At 48.5% G+C, this 15751-nt stretch overlaps 1 protein-coding gene across 1 annotated transcript in view; it reads left to right on the top strand.

The window, feature by feature from the left end:
* Positions 1 to 1937: 1937 nt before the first annotated feature.
* The window catches only part of dgkzb (diacylglycerol kinase, zeta b), a 20636-nt gene continuing 6822 nt past the window's right edge, over positions 1938 to 15751 (top strand). Inside the window, exons 1-22 of the mRNA XM_061076339.1 lie at positions 1938 to 2911; positions 4005 to 4110; positions 4394 to 4489; positions 4613 to 4690; positions 4769 to 4825; positions 4903 to 4971; positions 5048 to 5119; positions 5528 to 5644; positions 5810 to 5884; positions 6042 to 6143; positions 6771 to 6853; positions 7109 to 7169; positions 7321 to 7434; positions 10506 to 10646; positions 10729 to 10807; positions 11378 to 11433; positions 11513 to 11575; positions 11921 to 11994; positions 12092 to 12203; positions 12815 to 13014; positions 13222 to 13322; positions 13410 to 13501. Coding sequence (XP_060932322.1) covers positions 1938 to 2911; positions 4005 to 4110; positions 4394 to 4489; positions 4613 to 4690; positions 4769 to 4825; positions 4903 to 4971; positions 5048 to 5119; positions 5528 to 5644; positions 5810 to 5884; positions 6042 to 6143; positions 6771 to 6853; positions 7109 to 7169; positions 7321 to 7434; positions 10506 to 10646; positions 10729 to 10807; positions 11378 to 11433; positions 11513 to 11575; positions 11921 to 11994; positions 12092 to 12203; positions 12815 to 13014; positions 13222 to 13322; positions 13410 to 13501 — 2922 coding nt within the window. The remainder of the gene's footprint in view (positions 2912 to 4004; positions 4111 to 4393; positions 4490 to 4612; positions 4691 to 4768; positions 4826 to 4902; positions 4972 to 5047; positions 5120 to 5527; positions 5645 to 5809; positions 5885 to 6041; positions 6144 to 6770; positions 6854 to 7108; positions 7170 to 7320; positions 7435 to 10505; positions 10647 to 10728; positions 10808 to 11377; positions 11434 to 11512; positions 11576 to 11920; positions 11995 to 12091; positions 12204 to 12814; positions 13015 to 13221; positions 13323 to 13409; positions 13502 to 15751) is intronic.

The raw sequence follows: 15751 nt of genomic DNA, 5'->3' as shown, positions 1-15751 counted from the left end.
AAATATGGTTACTTCTGGTTTCAAATAATGAAGATGTTGCTGAACACAATGTGAAGCTGAAGCAGGCGTCACGTGTTAGAAACCTGGTCCACACGTCCACTCGCTCTCTGAGAAGCTTCCACACGTCCTCCTGCTGGTTCCTCACATGGACTCTGACATGTTACAGATGTGTTACCAGGAGGCTGCAGGAGAAGATCCAAAACATGTCCAGAGACTCTGACTCAGACATTTGTTCTCACAGACAGAACCTGCAGAACATGTGAGGAACATGTGAGGAACATGTGAGGAACATGTGAGGAACATGTGAGGAACATGTGAGGAACATGTCAGGAACATGTGAGGAAAATATGAGGAACAAGTCAGGAAAATGTCAGGAACATGTGAGGAACATGTGAGGAACATGTGAGGAACATGTGAGGAACATGTCAGGAACATGTGAGGAACATGTGAGGAACATGTCAGTGTTGTAGTAGATGAGTTCACTGTGGACGTTTCCACGGTGACGTGTCGTTCAGTCAGTGATTGGAGGACGCGTTGCTCAGCGGCAGGTTATGATTGGACAGTGAGCTGTGGGAGCCTCTGACCAGAGGGTCACCTGAGCGCTGTGATTGGCTGCTGGTAAGACTGGTGAAAAGGAGGAAGCTCTATAAATTAACGAACTAACTAACGATCTGTCCATGCTGCAGCTGGAGTGGTGACACTGTGGTCACACAGTAGTTATTGGTGTAGTGCTGGAGGACAAGGAGCCAGCGGGAGTCAGGACTTCATTACAGCTGCTTCCTGCCCCCCCCCCCGTGGAGACAGGACAACTCTTCCTCTGACTGTTTTATAATTCATGTTCCTGGTTAGAGCAGCAACACATTCAGATGTTCACAACGTTAATAACGGCTGCACAGAGATTGTCTGTGTTCATGTACAGTAGTGATGGTGGAGCTCGACCAATCGTGAGTCAGTGTCAGCTGTCAATCATGATGTTTTCATATCATCACAACCTTATGCTGATGTCACAGTTTCCGTGATCTGACACAGTCTGTTCTGATGTTCTGTAACGTGCTACCTCTGTGACCCGCCTCCTTCTGACCCGCCTCATTCTGACCCGCCTCCTTCCGACCCGCCTCATTCCGACCCGCCTCATTCTGACCCGCCTCATTCTGACCCGCCCCATTCCGACCCGCCTCATTCCGACCCGCCTCATTCTGACCTGCCTCATTCCGACCCGCCTCATTCCGACCCGCCTCATTCTGACCTGCCTCATTCCGACCCGCCTCATTCCGACCCGCCTCATTCCGACCCGCCTCATTCCGACCCGCCTCCTTCTGACCCGCCTCCTTCTGACCCGCCTCATTCTGACCCGCCTCATTCCGACCCGCCTCATTCCGACCCGCCTCATTCCGACCCGCCTCCTTCTGACCCGCCTCCTTCTGACCCGCCTCATTCCGACCCGCCTCATTCCGACCCGCCCCATTCTGACCCGCCTCCTTCTGACCCGCCTCATTCCGACCCGCCTCCTTCCGACCCGCCTCATTCCGACCCGCCTCCTTCCGACCCGCCTCATTCCGACCCGCCTCATTCCGACCCGCCTCATTCCGACCCGCCTCCTGGTGTCAGACGGGGGAACAGCATCTGAGGATCCACGTTAAACAAGGGATTTCACTCGTGGTCAAATGTCTTTAAGGATAATAATTGGATTTTCAAACCTGGAGACATTTTTGTTCATAAATAAATAAAACATAGAAACAGGGGAAGTAGTTTCCAGGTGATGTTGGATCTGTGAGTCAGAGGCTGGCGATGTTTTGGTATTTTCATGCTGACAGTCAGTGTGGTTCTACACATCCGGTTCTATAGACATGTAGCTTCTACCTGTAACGCTAACTGGGTTTTACATCCGACAGCCACAGACGAGTGTCTCAGGGCCCCGCCCCCTCTCTGCGTCCAACATGGCAACCTTCTTCCGTCGTCACTTTAAGAGGAAGGAAGCTGTTCTTCAGGTGCATGCGGAGGCCACACCCTGCCGCCAGCGGAGGCCCAGCGTGGCGCTGCCGACCAGCAGGGCCCGGCGCAGGTCCAGCGTGGGGCTTCCCTCCTCAACCCTGACCCAGCGGCGCCGGTCCAGCGTCCAGCTGCAGGCAGGGCGGCCGGGTTCGGACAGGGGGGGTTTGGCAAAGTCCTCCCGGAACACTGGGTGGGCGGGGCAAGCTCGCAGGCGCTCCAGCACCACCACGCCCAGCCTCAACCCCCGGTTCGCTGTTCGCCGGAGGAAGTTGGGGAAGCTGCGAACCATCGACACTCACCTTCTGGGGCCGTCCATGTTGCTCGCCAGTCTGATCCAGATGACTGAGGAGGAGGAGGAGGAGGAGGGACCGGGGGCGGAGCTACCTGCCGGGGAGCAGCAGGTGGAGGGGAGGGGAGGTGCCAACAGGAGGATCTTTTCACGCTCCAGCAGTCTCCAATCAGACGGCGACGATGACGGTGGCGATGACTTCACTGCCAACGACAGCCAATCAGAATCCAGTCAGCTGTCAGAGGCGGAGCAACTGGATGAGGTGGACGACGTCTCCTGGTCCCTTGATCCGCACTTGTCTCCATCCTCCACCGTCCTGGAGGTGATGAGGAAGCCCCCCCGGCTGCCCCCGGCCTCGCGGCCCGGGATCCGGGCGCCGCGCTGCCTCCGGAGGAACTCCTCCCAGGTGCTGGCAGGAGACTGTGCTCCTTACAGCCACGCCTCCAGCCAGAGGAAGAGGAGGAGGATCTCCACCGTGTCCAGCGGTGTGCCTGGAAGACGCCCCCCACTGGCCAGCCGCAGGACTTCAGTCTACTACCTGCACCACCAGGCCGGCCACAGGGGTCCCGGCCCCCTCAGTCCCCTGGGGGCCCACAACTCCCGCCTGGACAGCTGGAGCTCCTTCCTGCTGTATGTAGTCCGGCTGCAGTTCAGCTTCTGACTGAGAAAAACACACAAACTTCTCAAATCTACCAGTTTTAAAAACACTGTTTTCTCCTGGTTTCTTAAAAATGTTGAAATATTGTTTATAGGGAAACAAAGAAACTAGTGTTGAAACGTGTTCTTTTATCCTTTAAGAGAAGAAGAGCCGAACTCAGTTTGCTCAATCAAGAATTTATTTAGAAAGCAATGAACAGGTTATCAGTAAAGCAATGGGAGCTTCCAGTACATTAGTTGTATCAGAACGCCTCGAACATCCGTCATCTGTCCATTCTATATCAGTAGATCTTCGTTCCTCCTCCTCTGAAGTGCGCACGCGTAATCCATCCTCCTGGCTTTTGGAATACGGAAGTAGAACAGGGAGACACTCCCCATGACGCTTTAGTTGCTTGGCAACCTGTTTACTTCATAAATGGCCTTGAACCACAGATGCAATGTGGGGCAAAATTGTTGTCCAGCGAAGCAAAGAATATTATGTTTCAGCTAAATCAAAACAAACCTGACAGTTCCTGGATCTCTGTGAGTTTAATGAATCTGAGGGAATTTATGCTTTAATATCAGAAGTTAAGTATTAGAACAAGTAAATAGATTTATTATTAACACTTAGCAGCAACAGTTATTAAAATCATTTGTATGAAGCCCTAATATCTAACTAAAACTGTTCTAGCTAAATCTTTATTTGGTTGGAGTTCAGTCAGACACACACTATAGTTAAAAAGTTTGAAATTCCAACACTAGCGAGCTGAAGAAATGGTTCCAGATTTTTGTTTCAGAACTGTTTCATTCAATCAACAGTAAAACAGTTTTATCAATGCTTCATTTATGAGGCGGCAGGTAACCATAGCAACGACAGTGGTGACGTCACTGATCATTTAAATCAGTGAAACGCATCGATCGGTGAACAGTGAGGAAGCTGAGGAACATTATGTTGACAGAGTTAAAAACTTTAACGTCATTAAACTCGTGGAACTTTATCCAGGTTCTTCAGCTAAGAGACACAAAGGAAAATATTAAAAACTGAAACTGTTTTATTCACAGCTTGTTTGTCCTCTTGTGGTTTCAGGAAAGCTATAGCGAAGTCGGGCCTCCAGCCCGGAGCCACTCAGCCCAACGTGTCTGCACAGAGCGCCCCCCCGCCGCCGGAGCCCAGCAGCACCGTGGACTGGAGCGTGAGCTACTCGCCAACTCTTAACAAAGTGATGATTGAACCTGTGAAACACTAACTGAGCAGAAAGAGACTCTTCAAATAAGAGATAAAGGATTTATAATGCTACAACCACTGTAAAGCACTATTTCATTCATTCTGAGAGACAACGTTTCAATGTTATTCATTCAAAAGTTTCAACAAACAGTTTAAAATGTCAAAATAAAGCTCAGAGAGTCACATGTGAGGATCCCTCTCCCAGGACACAAGTACAAGCTGTGAGACTCTGGTCCTCTCGTCCATCACAGGACAGCGCACAGCTGGGGGAGCACATCTGGGTGGAGACCAGCGGCTCGGGAGACTTCTGTTATGTCGGGGAACAGAACTGCGTCGCTAAATCACTGGTGAGTCACAGCGTCTTCTCAAAGTTCTGCAAACACTTAGTGGTTCTTCTTACTGTTGACACGTACCTACACAATCCTCCTCTGATCGAACTGTATAACACAATCACTTCTGTTTTTAAGCAGCAAAAGACTGTACCGAGGAAGAAGTGTGCTGGATGTAAGATCTCAGTCCACAGCATGTGTATGCAGCAGCTGGAGAAGGTAAACTCTGGATCATCTCTGGAGTGACAGAGTTCATCTAGGATCACTCTCCTCACTCTCTCTTCTCTTTATGATCAGATCAATTTCAGGTGCAAGCCGTCGTTCAGAGAAGCGGGATGTCGAGCTGCTCGAGAGGTCAGAGTCACTTTAACAACATGAAGATGAACAAGTTCAATGTGAAACTGAGTCAGTGGACGGGTTGTGTGTTTCAGTCCCACGTTGTGCGACATCACTGGGTCCACAGGAGGCGTCAGACAGGGAGGTGTGGACAGTGCGGGAAGGTGAGACTCCACCCCCTCGTCCGGCCACTGGGCTCAGGCGTCCTGCAGCTGACTCCGCCTCTTCTCTCTCCTTCAGGGATTCCAACAGAAGTTTTCATTTCACAGCAAAGAGATAATCGCCATCAGCTGCTCGTGGTGCAAACAGGCGGTAAGTCAGGGCGGGGGTGGCTGACCTCTGACCCCCAGAGGGCTCAGGGTTTTCTGTCTGATGAGTCAGTCGTTGCTCAGCAGTGACGTGCAGACACCCCCACTCTCAATAAAAGACCCCATCCAACGATTTATCATTTGTTGCCACGGAAACAAGGAGCTGCTAGTAGATGGTAACAGTGAGCTTCTGCTTTGAGAACGTCACGGTCTCGTAGTTTCTGGTGAGTCGACCTTGGATGGTTAAAATATTATGGCTGAAAATATCAAGGAATCGAACTTTGAAAGTCTATAACAAAAAATCTTTAAATTGTCATGAAATAAAGATCAGAAACAGCAAACTCCTCCTCTTTTATTGTTTTGATATAAAACAACTTGGATTCAGTTCATATTCTCTCTCTCCGTGTTTCAGTATCACAACAAGGTGACGTGCTTCATGCTGCAGCAGATAGAGGAGAGGTGCACTCTGGGAGCTCACGCCTCTGTCATCATCCCCCCCACCTGGATCCTCAGGGTCCGCCGCCCACAGGTACACACACACACACACGCACACACACACACACACACACCTTTGACAAGTGGCGTAACCACGTCACAGAGTCACAGTCGGCCGTTGACTCACTTCCTGGTTGTGTTGTTGTGAACGTCCACACAGAGACACACATTCTCATGTCGTGTTTGTCGTCCTCTGCAGACGTCTCTGAAGTCGAGTAAGAAGAAGAAAAGGACGTCGCTGAAAAGCAACAAGTCCAGTAAGAAGGGAGCTGAGGTGAGAACCGACCCATGTGACCCCCTAGTGGCCACGAGTCGTCAGCACAGGAATCGTTTCTGGGAAGCAGCTCTATAGAAACTGAATACTTCATGTTTGAGGTCAAATACAAAGTGACGAGGTTGAGATGTGGACTGATGTTTCCACTGTCTCTCAGCTGCAAGATGGCCGCTGGAAGCCCTTCCTGGTGAAGCCGCTGCCGTCGCAGCTCATGAAGCCTCTGCTGGTGTTCGTTAACCCGAAGAGCGGCGGGAACCAGGTGCGTCACCTCCACGCCACCCGTCAGTCGCCGCAGGAGAAACAAACACCTGCGGGTTTAATGAGATTAACTGAATTAACAACAATCAATCAATACATGTTATTAATCGGTTAACGTTGAACAAGGGATTCTGGAATACAGACACGCCCCTCCCTGCACTGCTCCGTCAGAGGCTCCACCCCCACATTACAGTGAAACACTGACTCAACCAGAATGAGCCACCACAGATTTTAACTGTACAAGATACACCATCCGTAATTACACAAACACATGTTCAATGTATATATTATATATATGGACTAACATATTCACATCAGCAACTAAGTTGTCAGAAACATGTGGAAGATGAAACATTTTTAAAAAGCTCTGACCAATCAACGGATCTTTTCTGTCGATGCTTCAGGTTTTTACGTGGCTTCTTTACTCTGGAAAATCTGGAAAGAGTTGTAGCTCAGACACAACCGCTGTTTGCTTTTCCTCATCCAACGTAACTGAGGAGCTCAGACTCGTGTGATTGATCGTTGTAACTTTAAAGCAAAGATATCGATTTTCCTCAAGACAAATAATCACAGACTGAAGAACAGGTTTGTGCTTCAGATTGTGATGGCAGGTGTTTGTGTCCTTCAGGGAGCAAAGATCATCCAGTCCTTCATGTGGTACCTGAACCCTCGGCAGGTGTTCGACCTGACGAAGGCTGGACCCAGAGAGGGGTAAGACCGGCCTCCCTCGCCCCAGGGCAACTCTCTACCTGCCCTGTTTGATCCTCCCTCGCTCATGGGGTGGAGTGTCCTGTGAGGAGGAGGAGCTACAGGATCCCTGAGGACCAGGACAAGCTGTGAAGTGACCCTGGAACAATAACAGAAGTTTTACTCTGAACTTTCTTTTGTCATTTTTCCTCTAAAAAGAGTTAAATTATATAATATTCATCGTTCATCGTTAGTGAGATAAATGTTTGTCCCCTGCAGATTGGAGCTGTTCGGCCATGTGCCCAACCTGAGGGTCCTGGCCTGTGGGGGGGACGGGACGGTGAGCCCGGTGCTGTCACACAACAACACAACAACACTGTTCAGAGGCAACAATAAGATCAAACATTTTGTTTCTCTCCTTCTCATTTCTTATATCTGTGTGTGTGTGTGTGTGTGTGTGTGTGTGTGTGTGTGTGTGTGTGTGTGCTCAGGTTGGATGGATCTTGTCAGTTTTGGACCAGTTAGATCTTTGTCCTCAGCCTCCTGTGGCCATCCTTCCTCTGGGGACCGGCAATGACCTCGCAAGGACTCTGAACTGGGGAGGGGTGAGTTTAACTGGAGTTACACTGGGGTTTAACTGGAGTTACACTGGGGTTTAACTGGAGTTACACTGGGGTTTAACTGGAGTTACACTGGGGTTTAACTGGAGTTACACTGGGGTTTAACTGGAGTTACACTGGGGTTTAACTGTTGTTACATTGGGGTTTAACTGGGGTTACACTGGGGTTTAACTGGAGTTACACTGGGGTTTAACTGTTGTTACACTGGGGTTTAACTGTTGTTACATTGGGGTTTAACTGGGGTTACACTGGGGTTTAACTGGAGTTACACTGGGGTTTAACTGGAGTTACACTGGGGTTTAACTGTTGTTACACTGGGGTTTAACTGTTGTTACATTGGGGTTTAACTGGGGTTACACTGGGGTTTAACTGGAGTTACACTGGGGTTTAACTGTTGTTACATTGGGGTTTAACTGTTGTTACATTGGGGTTTAACTGGAGTTACACTGGGGTTTAACTGGAGTTACACTGGGGTTTAACTGGAGTTACACTGGGGTTTAACTGTTGTTACACTGGGGTTTAACTGGGGTTACATTGGGTTTAACTGGAGTTACACTGGGGTTTAACTGTTGTTACATTGGGGTTTAACTGTTGTTACATTGGGGTTTAACTGGAGTTACACTGGGGTTTAACTGGAGTTACACTGGGGTTTAACTGGAGTTACACTGGGGTTTAACTGTTGTTACACTGGGGTTTAACTGGAGTTACATTAGGTTTAACTGGAGTTACACTGGGGTTTAACTGTTGTTACATTGGGGTTTAACTGGGGTTACACTGGGGTTTAACTGGAGTTACACTGGGGTTTAACTGTTGTTACATTGGGGTTTAACTGTTGTTACATTGGGGTTTAACTGGAGTTACACTGGGGTTTAACTGGAGTTACACTGGGGTTTAACTGTTGTTACATTGGGGTTTAACTGTTGTTACACTGGGGTTTAACTGGGGTTACACTGGGGTTTAACTGGAGTTACACTGAGGTTTAACTGTTGTTACACTGGGGTTTAACTGGAGTTACACTGGGGTTTAACTGGAGTTACACTGGGGTTTAACTGGAGTTACACTGGGGTTTAACTGGAGTTACACTGGGGTTTAACTGGAGTTACACTGGGGTTTAACTGGAGTTACACTGGGGTTTAACTGGAGTTACACTGGAGTTTAACTGGAGTTACACTGGGGTTTAACTGTTGTTACACTGGGGTTTAACTGGAGTTACACTGGGGTTTAACTGGAGTTACACTGGGGTTTAACTGGAGTTACACTGGGGTTTAACTGTTGTTACACTGGGGTTTAACTGGGGTTACATTGGGTTTAACTGGAGTTACACTGAGGTTTAACTGGAGTTACACTGGGGTTTAACTGGAGTTACACTGGGGTTTAACTGGAGTTACACTGCGGTTTAACTGTTGTTACACTGGGGTTTAACTGGAGTTACACTGGGGTTTAACTGGAGTTACACTGGGGTTTAACTGGAGTTACACTGCGGTTTAACTGTTGTTACACTGGAGTTACACTGGGGTTTAACTGGAGTTACACTGGGGTTACACTGGGGTTTAACTGGAGTTACACTGGGGTTACACTGGGGTTTAACTGGAGTTACACTGGGGTTTAACTGTTGTTACACTGGAGTTACACTGGGGTTTAACTGGAGTTACACTGGGGTTTAACTGGAGTTACACTGGGGTTTAACTGTTGTTACACTGGAGTTACACTGGGGTTTAACTGGAGTTACACTGGGGTTTAACTGTTGTTACACTGGAGTTACACTGGGGTTTAACTGGAGTTACACTGGGGTTTAACTGTTGTTACACTGGAGTTACACTGGGGTTTAACTGGAGTTACACTGGGGTTACACTGGGGTTTAACTGGAGTTACACTGGGGTTACACTGGGGTTTAACTGGAGTTACACTGGGGTTTAACTGTTGTTACACTGGAGTTACACTGGGGTTTAACTGGAGTTACACTGGGGTTTAACTGGAGTTACACTGGGGTTTAACTGTTGTTACACTGGAGTTACATTGGGGTTTAACTGGAGTTACACTGGGGTTTAACTGTTGTTACACTGGAGTTACACTGGGGTTTAACTGTTGTTACACTGGGGTTTAACTGGAGTTACATTAGGTTTAACTGGAGTTACACTGGGGTTTAACTGGAGTTACACTGGGGTTTAACTGAAGTTACACTGGGGTTTAACTGTTGTTACACTGGGGTTTAACTGTTGTTACACTGGGGTTTAACTGTTGTTACACTGGGGTTTAACTGTTGTTACACTTGGGTTTAACTGGAGTTACACTGGGGTTTAACTGGAGTTACACTGGGGTTTAACTGTTGTTACACTGGGGTTTAACTGTTGTTACACTGGGGTTTAACTGTTGTTACACTGGGGTTTAACTGTTGTTACACTGGGGTTTAACTGGAGTTACACTGGGGTTTAACTGGAGTTACACTCGGGTTTAACTGTTGTTACACTGGGGTTTAACTGTTGTTACACTGGGGTTTAACTGGAGTAACACTGGGGTTTAACTGTTGTTACACTGGGGTTTAACTGTTGTTACACTGGGGTTTAACTGTTGTTACACTGGGGTTTAACTGTTGTTACACTGGGGTTTAACTGGAGTAACACTGGGGTTTAACTGTTGTTACACTGGGGTTTAACTGGAGTTACACTGGGGTTTAACTGGGGTTTAACTGGAGTTACACTGGGGTTTAACTGTTGTTACACTCGGGTTTAACTGTTGTTACACTGGGGTTTAACTGTTGTTACACTGGGGTTTAACTGTTGTTACACTGGGGTTTAACTGTTGTTACACTGGGGTTTAACTGGAGTTACACTGGGGTTTAACTGGGGTTTAACTGGAGTTACACTGGGGTTTAACTGTTGTTACACTCGGGTTTAACTGTTGTTACACTGGGGTTTAACTGGAGTTACACTGGGGTTTAACTGGAGTTACACTGGGGTTTAACTGGGGTTTAATTGACTTGATGGATTGAAAGTGACTTGACTCCAGTGACTGCAGACGGACGTCCTGCTTTCACTGACCTTGTGCTGCTGTCTCAGGGTTACACTGACGAACCCATCACCAAGATCCTGTCACACGTTGAGGATGGAAACATGGTGCAGCTGGACCGCTGGAACCTGAAGGTGGAGCCGAACCCGGATGCTGGACCTGAGGAGAGCGACGGGCATCAGACCGACAGAGTCCGTTTGAACAGACCAAATTTCTGCTAAGATTTTCTGAACCTGGTCATTACACAGTCTGATCCTTCACGTTCTTTCTCAGCTTCCTATTGACGTCTTCAACAACTACTTCAGTCTGGGCTTCGATGCTCACGTCACACTGGGCTTCCATGAATCCAGAGGTCGGTTCACTCCCACACATGTTGTTTCCTGATCTTTTGATATGTTTTCTCTTCATGTGTTTGTGTTCTTGTGTCAGTCGACTAAGAATCAACACTTTAAAACTGACTAAGACGACTGACTCCAGGAACGTGTCTCTCAATGTCACTGGACGGATTTTGCGCCGTCCACCAGCGCTCGGTTGCTGTGAGACATATGTCCAGTCTGAAGATCTTCTACTCAGTTTGTGAATCTCGTTCACACCTGGTTTGGTTCAGAGCTTCAGACTCTTCATTTCAGTCTGAACCTAAACATCAGGTGTGAAAGGTTCCTCAGAGCAGAAGAGGAGTTCTGGGTCTGGATCAAACTGAACCAGGTTCTGTTCCAGAGTGAAAACACTTTGTTGGATAGTTTGGACTTTTGGACCAGTCCTCCTGATACCTTTGCTGTTCTGGTCTCTCAGAGATCAATACAATCTAAATGGTTGGAGACGTGAACAGTCTCCTTCTGTCTCTGTTTGTCAGGATCAAATGAAACAAGTCTATTTTCTGTTTAAAAACAGGTTGAACTGGTTGAATGTTTCTGTTTTTTAGAGGCGAATCCAGAGAAGTTTAACAGCCGCTTTAGGAACAAGATGTTCTATGCAGGGGTGAGTGTCCTCGGATCTGTTCTGTCTGATCCACACACACATTGGGATTTTGTAATGTGTGTGTTGGTGTGTGTTTCAGACGGCGTTCTCAGACTTCCTCAGCGGGACCTCGAAGGACCTCGCCAAGCACATCAGTGTGGTGGTGAGTGGAGCTGGTGTTCAGTCTTCATGTTTCTGATCACTTTGCTTTTAATTAGTTATTTGATGATATAAAAACGGGCTGAGACATCATGATTGACAGCTGAGACTGACTGCTGATTGATCAGGAGCGTGTGTGGGCGGGGCCTCTGTTCTGCACAGACTCTACCTGCAAACACTGTCATCACCTCAAGATGGCAGCGTTCATATCTGAGATATTTTAGGTTCCCTAACCCCCCAACGTAAAGAAGTGTAGAGAAGTCGTGATTTTTATATACAGTCAATGATTGCCAGTATATATATATATATATTTATATAAATATATACATGTCGTGTTCTCCTTCCTCAGTGTGACGGCGATGACCTGACCTCCAAAATCCAGGAGCTGAAGCTCCAGTGTCTGCTGTTCCTCAACATCCCTAGGTACGGTACTAATAATAACAATAAGAGATCCATAGAGCAGCTTACACACACGTTCTCTCCCTGAACAACACGCTGTGTGTGTGTGTGTGTGTTGCAGGTACTGTGCGGGGACCACGCCTTGGGGTCACCCGAGTGAGGACCAGGACTTTGAACCTCAGCGTCAGGACGACGGCTGCATCGAGGTCATCGGCTTCACCAAGACGTCTCTGGTGAGCTCTGGGCAGTTCTCCACCACGTCAGACCACGTCAGACCACGTCAGACCACGTCAGACCACATGAGACCACATGAAACCACGTCAGACCACATCAGGCCACGTTAGACTACGTCAGACCACGTTAGACCACGTCAGACCACATGAGACCACATGAAACCACGTCAGACCACATCAGGCCACGTTAGACTACGTCAGACCACGTTAGACCACGTTAGATTGCATCAGACCATGTCAGACCACGTCAGACCATGTCAGACCACGTCAGACCACGTCAGACCACGTCAGACCACATGAGACCACATGAAACCACGTCAGACCACGTCAGACCACGTCAGACCACATGAGAGCACGTCAGACCACGTCAGACCACGTCAGATCACGTCAGACCACATGAGATCACGTCAGACCACGTCAGACCACGTCAGACCAGGTCAGACCACGTTAGACCACATGAGACCACGTCAGACCACGTCAGACCACGTTAGACCACGTCAGACCACGTTAGACCACATGAGACCACGTCAGACCACGTCAGACCACGTCAGACCACATGAGACCACGTCAGACCACGTCAGACCACATGAGACCCTGTTGTCTGTGTCCAGGCCACGCTGCAGGTCGGAGGTCACGGCGAGCGGCTCCACCAGTGTAAGGAAGTGACCCTCACCACCTCGAGGTCCATCCCCATGCAGGTGGACGGAGAACCGTGCAAACTGTCCCCGTCCATCATCTGCATCAGTCTGAGGAACCAGGCCAACATGGTGCAGAAGACCAAGAGGAGGAGCTCCATGCCCCAGCTCAACGAGTAAGCATCCACCTCCAGGCCCCGCCCACACTGACATGTCTTCTCTTTGGACAGTCCGGTGGTCTCAGTCTGGACGAACCGAGACTGAGACCTTTGGAGACGATGGCGTCTTCGTCCTGATCCTCAGCTGTTGTGTTGTGTGCTGATCATGTTGCTGTTGTGTGTTTGTGTGTTTGTGTGTTTGTGTGTTTGTGTGTTTGTGTGCAGCCGGCAGCTCGTGGCTGAGACGCTGCAGGTCTCAGTGAACCGGATCAGCATGACGGCCTACGAGGCTCTGCACTACGACATGGACCATCTGAGGGACGCATGTGAGTGACCAGCAGGGGGCGCTGTCCTCACCTCCATGTCCCCGTGGCGTCTTCCATGAAACTCATCTGTCCTCACTTGTTTTGCAGCTGAGCCGCTCGGAGTGATCTCCGTCCCCGGGGACTGTGACCTGGACCGCTGCCGTCTGCTCATAGAGGGTCTGCAGGACCACATGGAGCAGGTAGAGCACAGGACACGAGGACACGAGGACACGAGGACACGAGGACACAAGGACACAAGGACACATACACATAGACACAAGGACACGAGGACACGAGGACACAAGGACACAAGGACACAAGGACACAAGGACACAAGGACACATACACATACACATAGACACAAGGACACAAGGACACAAGGACACATACACATACACATACACATAGACACAAGGACACGAGGACACGAGGACACGAGGACACGAGGACACAAGGACACAAGGACACAAGGACACAAGGACACAAGGACACATAGACACATACACATAGACACAAGGACACAAGGACACGAGGACACAAGGACACAAGGACACATACACATAGACACAAGGACACAAGGACACAAGGACACAAGGACACGAGGACACAAGGACACAAGGACACAAGGACACATACACATAGACACAAGGACACAAGGACACGAGGACACAAGGACACAAAGACACAAGGACACAAGGACACAAGGACACAAGGACACAAGGACACATACACATAGACACAAGGACACAAGGACACAAGGACACGAGGACACAAGGACACAAGGACACATACACATAGACACAAGGACACAAGGACACGAGGACACAAGGACACAAAGACACAAGGACACAAGGACACAAGGACACAAGGACACAAGGACACAAGGACACATACACATAGACACAAGGACACAAGGACACAAGGACACGAGGACACAAGGACACAAGGACACATACACATAGACACAAGGACACAAGGACACAAGGACACAAAGACACAAGGACACAAGGACACAAGGACACATACACATAGACACAAGGACACAAGGACACAAGGACACAAGGACACAAGGACACAAGGACACAAGGACACAAGGACACATACACATAGACACAAGGACACCAGGACACAAGAACACAAGGACACAAGGACACAAGGACACAAGGACACATACACATAAACACAAGGACACAAGGACACAAGGACACAAGGACACAAGGACACATACACATAGACACAAGGACACAAGGACACAAGGACACAAGGACACAAGGACACAAGGACACATACACATACACATACACAAGGACACAAGGACACAAGAACACAAGGACACAAGGACACAAGGACACATACACATAAACACAAGGACACAAGGACACAAGGACACAAGGACACATACACATAGACACAAGGACACAAGGACACAAGGACACATAGACACAAGGACACAAGGACACAAGGACACAAGGACACAAGGACACATACACATAGACACAAGGACACAAGGACACAAGGACACAAGGACACAAGGACACAAGGACACAAGGACACAAGGACACAAGGACACATACACATAGACACAAGGATACAAGGACACAAGGACACATACACATAGACACAAGGACACAAGGACACAAGGACACAAGGACACAAGGACACATACACATAGACACAAGGACACAAGGACACAAAGACACGAGGACACAAGGACACATACACATAGACAGAAGGACACAAGGACACAAGGACACAAGGACACATACACATAGACACAAGGACACAAGGACACAAGGACACAAGGACACAAGGACACAAGGACACAAGAACACAAGGACACATACACATAGACACAAGGACACAAGGACACAAGGACACAAGGACACATACACATAGACACAAGGACACAAGGACACAAAGACACGAGGACACAAGGACACATACACATAGACACAAGGACACAAGGACACAAGGACACATACACATAGACACAAGGACACAAGGACACAAGGACACAAGGACACAAGGACACATACACATAGACACAAGGACACAAGGACACAAGGACACAAGGACACATACACATAGACACAAGGACACAAGGACACAAGGACACAAGGACACAAGGACACATACACATAGACACAAGGACACAAGGACACAAGGACACAAGGACACAAGGACACATACACATAGACACATAGACACAAGGACACAAGGACACGAGGACACAAGGACACAAGGACACAAGGACACAAGGACACAAGGACACATACACATAGACACAAGGACACAAGGACACGAGGACACAAGGAGTTGGTGTTGGACAGATTTGATCAAACATCGACTAGAGAAACAAAAAGCAGATCCTGTACATGAAACTACGAATCATATGAAACGTTTATAAACACAATCAGTAGCTGTAGTGACAGGAAGTGACATCATAGCTT

Source organism: Limanda limanda, chromosome 8, assembly GCF_963576545.1.
Source record: "Limanda limanda chromosome 8, fLimLim1.1, whole genome shotgun sequence".
NCBI lineage: Eukaryota > Metazoa > Chordata > Actinopteri > Pleuronectiformes > Pleuronectidae > Limanda > Limanda limanda.
Note: the sequence above shows the minus strand (reverse complement) of the source record. Positions and strands in the feature narration are given on the sequence as shown.